We start from the raw sequence: 10,408 nt of genomic DNA on the forward strand, positions 1-10,408 counted from the left end.
TCCCTTCTAAAGAAACAAATCTAATGGCTTTTGCCCTCCTTTGAGCCATTTATTTGCAGTACTTCACCTCAATACATAAATTGAAGGAAGTCTGCACATAACTTTTACTCTCCACTCCTCATTGCATCTTATCTCATACATAACATTGTAATGGATACCTGTGTACAAGATCATTCAATTTTCTTTAAAGCTCGCCTGGGTCATGTGTAAGGAAATATATGTGTCTGCTTAAAACAATGACGTTTTAGTCATTGTAAACCAACCAACCAAAAGCATTATTCACATGGCCCACCTTAGATTGTCAACCACAATCGAATTTCCCCTTAACACCACATACAGATTAGAGGAATTACTTGAGAATGAAGAGAAAAGGCAGCAGCAGATTCAAACTGATGGCACAATTTTAATGTCTGTTCATTTATGTAAAATGTATACAGTGGTAACCATGTCGTACTGTCAATGAAAATACCATTAATTGGATACTGCTACTGCACAGTATTTACCCTTTGTACACTATGGGACGGGGTGACGGTAGCTTATTAAGTAGAGCAGATCGGCTCATGATCAGAAGATCACTGGCTCAAATCCCAGCTGAGGGCTGGGTTGAGCTGAGTTGCATGTTGAAGTGTCCTTGAGCAAGATACTGAACCCCTGATGTGCAGTTGGCACCTTGCGTGGCAGCCTCTGCCATCAGTGAGGGCTCTGCAATGAGATGGCAACTTGTCCAGTGCCAGGGAGTACCCTGCCCTCACCCAGAGACAGATGGGCCCTGTGACCCCGTAAAAGGGACAAAGGGGTTACAGACAACATGACATGACATGGCACTATGGGTTTTAGACAAGTATTTATAATCTGTGAGATTGGGAAAAAATAAACTAGCTGACCATCACAGCTTCCTCTTAAGCTGTCCAATTATACATAGGCCTGTACAGTATACAGTATACAGTATACAAGAAATACTCATTAATAAAAGAAATTAGCAATAATCAAAGGAACATCTAGAACAGTAAATAATCTCCAATTGTGTGGAATAAAATTAACAAAAAAAAAAAAAAAGAAAAAAAGAAAACTGAGGAAGATACAACACTCGCTTTCTCAGATAATTACCAAACTATTTCTTCTGAGTTCTAAAGGCAAAGGTGTGGTCTTCCTCTGAGCAAAAAGAAACCAGTGACAAGAAAGTTGTGGTTAAAATGTGGTATACTGTAGTGGAGCAGATAGCAACAATAGTGTGTCAGAGACATCCAATTCTAAAAAAGACAGATGGTCAGATTAGGTAAAACTGCCTCAATAGTCCAGTGAAGGATCTCATAAGAAGTGAGTTCATGATATACAATAAAATACCATGTCATCATTTCAAACATTCATATAGCTTCAACTGATTAATTTCTCCTTGGTAAGTTCACTGTCCCCGTCCGTTACTGTGATGTTGTTGTTTTGATCAAAGGTGTGCTGTCTCAGTGCTTGCATACTATATGCATACGCCCTGTCCACACCGTGTCCCTCAGTCCTGCATGGCGTCCACTCAGTGAAGGGAAAACGACCAGCTATCACTAAGGCATCATCAGGAAGCTCAGCCTGCAACTTCTGCTGCAACAATGAAAGCTGAGAAACACAAAAGCACAATAACAAATGACTGCAGTACTTTTATACAGAAATGTACTGAAACTGACCCATAATAATTAATCCGATGCAACTGCACCTTAAACATGCATTTTTGGATATTAAGAACATACAAAAATGTAGTAAAGTAATGACACAGTTCTTTTTAACAATCTTTTAACAAGCTTAAACAGAGACAAGACTTTCTGAGTCTCCCCTGGTTTTAAATGAGGTCACTCTATTACTGTTATTAGTATACTACTCACCACGCTAGGAGCCAGAAACACTGTGATGTTCTTGCATTTCGTCATGTCGACCTGTGAGGACATATAAAGCAATATAAAGTATAAATTGGAACAATTGGAATAAAATAAATATGCTGATCCCATGTAAAAGACATATGCTTTTTTACCATTTAAATGGCTTTCAGATGGTCTACAGATGTCTGTAGTTACTAAAGAATTTATTCCCTGACCAACTGAACCAAATGTTGGTGTCACTGAAGTGTAGCAACTGTGTTACTAAGGAGTGTTACTAATGCCATAACACAAATTAAGAATGGCAAACCTTCCAAAGATCCTCCCGTCGGTATGACACCTTTTCATGATGGCCTGCTCTCCACGCATGGAAGCGGGACAGACGAACAAGCCAGGGGTTGAGCTCATAACCAATAGCAGGAGTGAAACCCTGCCGATGGGCCTCCAAGACCTTAAGAGACCACAGTCAAAACCAATTGTTCACCAGTGCAAGAGGAAGGAGACCAAAATTAATTCCTGATTATGCTTACAATGCGGCCATCACCGGACCCCAAATCCACAAGGCCTCCCTTTCGACCCCTCAGCAATGTCATAACATTGTTCACTTGAGCTTTGCTGGCCGGCATGTAAGGGACCTGAAAGATAGTTGAAATAGCCTCTAATGAAAAAATAAATAAATAAATAAATAAATAAATAAAATGTAGTACAAGAAAAATTACATAATTACTTATTAATAGCACTGATGATGATTTAGATCATACCTGTAGCTTCAATGGAACTTTTCGGAAGCCAGGCTGGAGGATTCCTACCCACATTGCATACACAGCAAGGCCAGTGCCAGCAGCAATCTGAGCAACACCCCATCCGCCGAGGTTTCTCGTCTTAAAATCAGCAAAGGCCTGATCTGGTGCGTTGTCATCATCCATCCCTGTACGACGTGTTAAGAGATTATACTAAAATTTACAGGGAAAGGGTTATGATATCTATCTTCTCTTGGCTGTGTGAATTATTATTTTACTTGGCAGAAGAGCTCTCTCTACACACAAACAGTATAGTATATAAACCAATCTGGTGGCTCTGCACAGTGATTGCAGACTAGACCTCCATTTATTACTACATAAATCCCTTGTTAATTTCTTCTTCACAGGTTGTTTTTTTTCATTCATATTTTTCTTCTACACTCAAGATAGCCACGTTAACAAACATACCTTGGATGCATACAGTGTGTTGTCAATGTAATGCATCTTCATGCTCTAAGTGGATCAGCTGATGGCTGGCAGTCTGAATATAAACCTGCAAAAACAATCGAGTGGCACACAACTGAGCACTATAGTGGTATATAGAAGGTGCAGATTTATGTTTCAAATACATCCTGGTGTAGCTCATGTTTTATTTCCTCCCATGTCGGCGGACAGTAAAATCTGGTGGTCATTTTATTAATCTTAAGAGACACAATTATGTTAGTTTCAGAGACATTCCTTCAGAGAGATCACTGACCTTGGATACGTCGGTCCCTTTGTTACTTCGAATTACCTTAGGCGCGAAATGTAATGTACTTCACTCTTATAACCTGTCACCGAAATAAATGCGCCTGTGACAGTCAAAATAATTGACCTGCAGGAGTGTAGTCGGACACATTACCCGGTCGGACCGGTCCGTCTGCGAAATATTCCGTATATACGAGGTTACTTACATTAGTTCCAGAAGTGCAACACAGGCAGCATGTTCCATGGGAAAATGAGAAACAAAGAAATGCATATTTAAAAAATAAACCGGTTCTCTATTCTTCTTACTACAACCGTCTTCTTTGGTTATTTGTTTTATTTATTGTTATTTATACTGCACGTATGTGTACATATAAATACATACTAAAATAAATCTATATATACACACGTTTTATTTTCATGATTGCAATTGTAAATGTATGTGTAATGCAATGTACAATTTTATGCCAATGAGGCCTATAGAATTGAACTGAAGCTGTTTTTCACAAGCACTGAAGCTTTTGTACAGGTATAGGGGCCTAATTCAGACACTCTGAATAATAATAAGGATAAGGATAATAAGAAATGTTGCCATTCCCTGGTTTAGGCTTTCTGTTCCCCTGACTTTGCTGTCCTTCCCATTTTTGCACCATTTATACATTATTTTAAACACGCTAGAAAAAGCAAATTGTGAAATCAGTACACACACTACACAAAATAAAAGTACAAGACTTTTATTACTTAGAACATAGATGTACATGTAACAATAATTTATCCTCATGCTCTGATATTATAGCTTATGATTCATCAGAAACTATAATAAAAGGTCAGAGAAAAAAGATCAGAGAAATAATAAGTATCAAAACCCTTAACAATCAAATTGATCTCAGACCAAAAGACAACTGATACAAAGAAGAAATGTAATGTCCATATTGAAAGAATAACTGTCCAGGTCAGTTGCTGTCCGCGTCATCGCTGATGATCCCTTGTAGGTTGGCCCAGTCTGATGTTCTTCTGCGCTTCATCTGTGGTTTGTTTTCCCGATCACTTTCAGAACCAGAGTTCAGTGTGCGCTTATATGCAGTGGATGGATGGTTCTGTTGTTGCTGCCGTGCTAAGGCTCCGCTGCGCCTAGGGCGACCTGAGAAACATACCCACATTTAGGGGTCCCATTCAGTACTGTGCTATAAAATCATAATCAATACTAGTGATGCAATCACATGAAATCATTGCAACATTAACATTTCTATAGCACTTCTTGACCCATTAAGGATACGATCCACACATATAGGGTCTATTACTCTGCAGTATGTGACAGTTTATTGTTTGAGAAATTACTAAATGTAAAAGCAATTTATTACAGTGCTGACTATGTTTACTTCTGATGGGCATATGCAACACATGTTGAATGTTTACAAATTCCTCTACCCTATAATTGCCAAGCCCAGGTAAATTGATCTTCTTTTGCTTTTCTACAAATCGTACAAAAATGACATGTAAATTCAATTGGATTTTTCTGCTCATACCTCAGTGAAAATAAACAATGAAATTATAGTACAGATAAGAGATATGCACAGAAAATCATGTGGATTAAAAAAAAAACCCCACTACATCTCAAAGCAAGTGGATGTTTGGTAGTCGCAACTGCACAAGCCTAACTGAGAAATAGCAGGTAGGAACAAAAAAGTGTTTATTTTCATTATAAATACATCTGTTCATTATTCTTCTGATTAAAAATTCAGTATATGAAATAGCAAAACATTGTGAAATACACACATTTCAATTTCACAGAGCCCAAAGGAATGACTTCAAAATGCTTCTTGTGTCACAACAGTCCACCACCCCAGCTAACTTTCATAAATGACAAAGACAAGCAGCAAATACTTGTATTCAATAGTGTATTTGCTTTAAAAAAGGCTGAAACAATAACTGATTATCAAAATGGTTGGCATTTAATTTTCGTTCTATCTACCAATTGAATAATCAACCAATAGATAGGGTTCTGAAATAGTGTTTGTGTTTTTCTTTCCTCTTAAAGTGAACAAGAACCTCTGCTTGGCTACTTGAAAATGACGACACCTGGAAGGCATTTGGTAATGGATGAAAACACCCCAAAAACAAAAGAACAAAAAATTACCTTGTGTGGCAATGATGTTGCTGACATCAAGTGCAGCGAGTTCCTGTGTTTCCTCTCTCTTCTTTCGGGCTTCCTTACATTTCTTAATAGATGGGTTGCCTGTGTGAAAACACACACACACACACGCACACGCACACACACACACACAATATTACTTCAACCCATGGTTTCTTAAATGTATCAAATAATTAAATTCAATGAAGAAAATCTAAACTATTTGCTTTTCTAAACTGTTTTTTTTTTTTTTTACAATTGATAATTGTCAACCTGATGTTCCATCAATGTAGTAATACAATCGAATGAAGGTTTGTGTTTTAAGGGGCCCGGACTCAAACCAACGGCCAACTGTCTTTATCCAACCACTCCGCTGCCTCTCATCTGACGTGCTCGACTACGGCCAACTATGCAGCAGCGTGTGCATTCTGCGCTTGCGGAAGTCTCCTATGTCTCCTTAACATCGGGTGGCGCTGGTCTTGTGCCAGCAATCCAAAACGTGAAAAAAGGAAATGATGGAACGGAGTGCGGCCCAAGTGCACACAGTATTGGCTCAGTATTCATGTGACCTGAGAAGATGTTTGTGGAATACAATACTTGGCGTTACTTGAAAGATCATTATGGCTGAGCTGATGGTCGCGTTGTCTGCTCTTGGACTCGTTATTATACGAAGAGGTCGCTGGAGGGAAAAAGTGGTTTGTTTACCATCGTCACCCTGCTGGAAAAACCAGCATAGACCAGCAGCATTTTGATAATCGATAATGTTGTGTTTTGGTACTGGTCTATGCTGTTTTTTCCAGCAGGGCACTTCCGTCCCTCCCACACACATTGCACCAATTTGCTAGCACACCGCCAATCAGAATGGTCATTGAACAGCTAGCAGACAACCAACCAGAGTATCCAATGGCATCCAACACTCTCAGACTTTGCAAGTTGAATCTAACCAGACACTGTCCATGCGGTTCCAAAAGCTTCCAACAAGGCTGAACACACCGAACAGATTTGTTACCAAACTCGTCCGAGTCTCCTCAAACGTTTCAGATGTCCATTTGGGCCACGGTGTTCCTGCCTTTAAGCTTATCTATAATTCTTTTAAATGAGAAAGGGAGACACTGAAAGTCCATTAAAAAGTGACGGTGTTACCACTGACCTTGGACACCAAGCTCTTCAAGCTCCTTCTTCAGGACAGCTACCTGGGCGCGAATAGATTTACAGCCACCGAGGAGCTTCTTGTAGTTCTGCCTCACACCACAGAGAGAAATGTAGCGTTTGAGCCTCAAAACTGTTTTGTTGTAATCCTGTGGGAAAAAATGAAACATTCATTCTACAGTTACCCAACGTGCACCTATGAAATTTCATCTTGCACTTCGTCTCTCAACGCTATTCACAATCCGGGCAACCGAAGGAATTTAGGTGTACCTTCAATCAACACGAAGGATAAACAAGGATGAAGGATTGGTCACAAGCGGACACAAATTATTTCAGCTACTCTTTTCTAATTTGTAAATTTAACTACTCAGTTTTGGCCTTTTTGAATATTTCCTGTCCCTGAACAGCCACAGTGCATGACAACATAGTCAGGGGCTCACCTTTTCACTTTTGGTACTCGTCTCTTTTTTCACAGTTTTCTTCTTTTTGTCATCTTCTGTATTTACTTTCTTTTTGTCCTCTTCTTCCTCCACAGAGGGAAGTGATGATGAATCAGAGTCTGGGTCATCATTTTTCTTTTCCAAAGAAACTTTATCTTCTGCATAATACAACATACAGTCAGTCAATAGTTTCTATGTAAATGAGCAAACATTTATGTAAGGGATATGGAAGTATAATGTTTGCATAGTCACCTTTTTCACTGTCATCTGAGGAGTCGTTGCTGTTGATTTTGTCACTCTTTTCTGACCCGTCATCCGAGTCGGAATCATTCTCTTTATCACTCTGTGCTTTTTCCTTTCCTTTCTTTGTATTGCTGCTTCCTGCCTCTCCATTCTTTGTAGTACTTGCTTTCTTTTTCTCCTTTTCTTTTGGACTGGCATCAGAGTTACTCTCATTCCTTTCCTCATCTGACGACTCCCGTTTACCCTTTCCATTGGTCTTTCGCTGAGATTTTTTCACCTCTTCAACTTCGTCCTCAGATTCAGATTTTACTTGCTCTTCCTCTTCACTCTCCTCACTACCTGTTTTGTGGTCCTCTTTATCCTCTGATTCTGTCAGTAACCAGGCAAAACAGACAACATTTCAACAGAGCAACAAAACCCACAATAAAAACAAAAAACTCACATGCGGGCTGACACAGACAAGGCCAGGATAACATAACTATTGACTGAGCGAGATTATCTTAAGTGGTACTGCATATGAAGTCCGGTTCTAAGTGCAAAAGCTGATCTGCCAACATTGTGACCACTGTTACTTAGGGTTCCCACACCTCCTTCACACAGCTTTCTGTGTGAATTACACGGCGGTTTGTCTTTACTCCAGCGGTGCTTCGCTCTCTGTGAATGACCAATGGTGGAGAATTGACGAACCGCCGCTGTGGCGTTAATGCAGCGTCTCTGTGTGAGAGGGGCTATTCTCAGCCTCCATGGGTACTACCACTTCCTGTTTGGGACGATGCATTGACGCTAATCATTCATGTCGATGAATTTATGTCGTTGACTACGTTGACATATTGTCCTAGCCCAACTGCTGTGTCACACTGATGAAAGAAAATTGCCAGGGACACATGGACAGCCAGCAAAATGTAGCCTTTACAATAATGTTAAGTAAAAAAAAAAAAACAAAACAAAACAAAAGAATGAATAAAAAGGGTTGTTATTTATGCAATATGTCACATCATCATCATCACACTTTACCCTGAGAAACAGGCCTGAGAAACAAGGACATGCTGTAAATTATTTAAAATACAGGCATCCAAATGCATAAAAACAAAAACAAACAAAATCAAACAAACAACAAACAACAGAAAACAGTAATTCACTACCTGATGATGAGCTTAAATTACGCTGGGATTTCCTTGCTGTGGATTCAACTTTATCTTCTCCCCCGCTCACTACCTCATCTTTTTCCCTTCCTCTCTTCCTTTTGCTCTGGAGCTTCTCGGTCTCCAATTCATTTCCATTTTCTCCATTGTCCTAGCAGGACAAAAAATATGTTAAATGATGATGTTGATGATGGTAATATTGACAGCAGTAAGAAATTATCCTCTGCAAAAATCAGAGACACAAAACAAAATATCAGCTGGCGACAGATACCTGCATTTTGATCAGTTCCTCCTGAATCACCTGTTTCATGAAGTTTTTGGCCTCTGGACTTAATGATTCACACTGAACTTGTGCCAGATATCGCTTTTTTAGAATTCTAAAGGTCAGCGTGCTGTAAAAAACACAAATTGATTTTAATACAAACTAAGACATACATTTGACAACGATTGCAAATAAATGCACTCATATTATACTGAGTGACTGAATTAAACAGATGAAAACAAAGTTCATTTTATAGGCATAACTTTTAGTCAAATTTCAACAATCTAGATCCCAACTAATGTAACAGGTCATCTGATATCGGCCTTACACATATATGTTGGTATCTGTGAAGAGGTTGTGCAGATATGGGACATTTTTTTAATGCAAACATTTTCAGGGGAAAATAAGGTCCCCAGAAAAATGCTCGAACGTACAAAAGGTGGCAGGGTCCGCCAAATACAGTAGATGTAAAACAATATGAAATTGTGTTGTCTTTTAAGATCAGTTTGTTTATTTAGTCATGAAAACAAGAAAGGTTGTTAAGGCACAAAAAAATCTGCCAAGTGAGATCTTTCGCTTCTGATTACATATATTCCTTAAAACTACATAGTGCACTTTTTAAAGTGAATATGATCCAGCCTCTGTCACATATGTTTGTCACAAGAGTTTGACAACTGTAATTGACGGATTATTGAAAACCTGTGTATTGGCCATCGACTGATATATTGATATCAGAATTTATCGCTCCCTTACATTGATATCAGCATTGTCCCAATAATTGAGAATTGGTTGGGCTGCACTACAATACAGTTTTCATTGCTCTTTTTTTATATTCTTTTTTTTCTAGTGCTCTAATCACTAAATGGGAGGTTGGCATGTCACTGGACACACTTTCAGCGAAAACCCTACCAACCAATAAGGTTGGCACACTCAGCCATTGTGACACTCCACCAGCAAGTGTCGTTTGACTGCCAGTCACACTGAAACTAAAGCTTTGACAAAGCCAGCTCGGCCGCCTGTGGTTGACTTACCACAGCATTATTCACCTGCGTCACACGTGTACTGCCTTATTATCGTACCAAGTAGCACATTGACATTACTGTGATGCCATATGGCATTAGAAAACACAACAAGCAGCTGGTCTGAGTAATAGACAGCAGTGTTCAAAGAGGTGTGTGCTAACGTCAGTGGGGTTTTTCACTGTTAATTGCCATGCAGACCAAAGTCAGCATCAATTACCTCTGAACAAACACACACTCACAGCCAAAGGTCAGAGCTCTCACTCAAACAGCTCTTTGTAAAACAAGCCCTGGAGGCTCCACCTGTACCTGAGGTCTGGCTCATCACGGAGTTGACCGCACACAAACCTGCGGAGGTTTCTCGTCTCTTTCTCAGACAACATCCCTTCGAACTTCGGTGGTGTCTTTTTGGCGGCTACTGGGTCCGGGAACGTAACCGGACGTGACGTCGACAAGCGCCACGCCCCTTCACAATAAAAATAAAACTTGTCCATGAATCAGAAATTGAACCGGTTTACTATTTATTTTTGCTAAACTACTTTTTTTTTTTTTTTAAATTCTATTGCCAAACTTTAAACTTTATGTTAGAGGTCATGATAATTTCATTAGATCAGTATACATGTTATGATTTCAATGAGAATAATTTATCCACAGTTGTAGTTTTTCCTTTAAAAGATTT

General features: G+C 39.3%; 2 protein-coding genes across 3 annotated transcripts; both read right to left on the reverse strand.

Annotated features, from left to right (window-relative positions):
- Positions 1–390: 390 nt before the first annotated feature.
- antkmt (adenine nucleotide translocase lysine methyltransferase) lies at positions 391–3,493 on the reverse strand. 2 transcript variants are annotated; one of them, XM_037090026.1, is made up of 7 exons: positions 3,357–3,493; positions 3,068–3,152; positions 2,621–2,787; positions 2,390–2,494; positions 2,170–2,310; positions 1,869–1,919; positions 391–1,605 (listed from the first exon to the last, which is right to left on the reverse strand). In XM_037090026.1, exons 3-7 carry the CDS (start codon positions 2,783–2,785, stop codon positions 1,375–1,377), a joined length of 693 nt encoding a protein of 230 aa, XP_036945921.1. In that variant the 5' UTR covers positions 2,786–2,787; positions 3,068–3,152; positions 3,357–3,493; the 3' UTR covers positions 391–1,374. The 2 variants fall into 2 exon arrangements, with proteins under 2 accessions (XP_036945921.1, XP_036945922.1); XM_037090027.1 differs by lacking the exon at positions 3,068–3,152 and having other exon boundaries at positions 3,357–3,484.
- Positions 3,494–4,061: 568 nt separating this feature from the next.
- On the reverse strand, positions 4,062–10,238 carry hirip3 (HIRA interacting protein 3). Its single transcript, XM_037090025.1, has 8 exons — positions 10,039–10,238; positions 8,720–8,840; positions 8,449–8,599; positions 7,316–7,675; positions 7,064–7,221; positions 6,625–6,772; positions 5,481–5,579; positions 4,062–4,484 (listed from the first exon to the last, which is right to left on the reverse strand). The coding sequence occupies exons 1-8, from the start codon at positions 10,221–10,223 to the stop codon at positions 4,297–4,299; spliced, it is 1,410 nt and encodes a 469-aa protein (XP_036945920.1). The 5' UTR covers positions 10,224–10,238; the 3' UTR covers positions 4,062–4,296.
- Between the last annotated feature and the right edge of the window lie 170 nt (positions 10,239–10,408).

Source organism: Acanthopagrus latus, chromosome 23 (genome assembly GCF_904848185.1).
Source record: "Acanthopagrus latus isolate v.2019 chromosome 23, fAcaLat1.1, whole genome shotgun sequence".
NCBI lineage: Eukaryota > Metazoa > Chordata > Actinopteri > Spariformes > Sparidae > Acanthopagrus > Acanthopagrus latus.

What these genes read in the sequence shown, in the direction of transcription:
- hirip3 (XM_037090025.1), bottom strand. Translation starts at nt 10,223, where the DNA reads ATGGACAAGTTTTATTTTTATTGTGAAGGGGCGTGGCGCTTGTCGACG. An exon ending in CGTGATGAGCCAGACCTCAG is followed by an intron (nt 8,841 to 10,038) that starts GTACAGGTGGAG and finishes TGTTTTTTACAG; the next exon opens with CACGCTGACCTTTAGAATTC. An exon ending in TGAAGAGCTTGGTGTCCAAG is followed by an intron (nt 5,580 to 6,624) that starts GTCAGTGGTAAC and finishes GTTTTCACACAG; the next exon opens with GCAACCCATCTATTAAGAAA.
- antkmt (XM_037090026.1), bottom strand. Translation starts at nt 2,785, where the DNA reads ATGGATGATGACAACGCACCAGATCAGGCCTTTGCTGATTTTAAGACG. An exon ending in AAGTTCCATTGAAGCTACAG is followed by an intron (nt 2,495 to 2,620) that starts GTATGATCTAAA and finishes ACTATCTTTCAG; the next exon opens with GTCCCTTACATGCCGGCCAG. An exon ending in GACGGGAGGATCTTTGGAAG is followed by an intron (nt 1,920 to 2,169) that starts GTTTGCCATTCT and finishes ATGTCCTCACAG; the next exon opens with GTCGACATGACGAAATGCAA.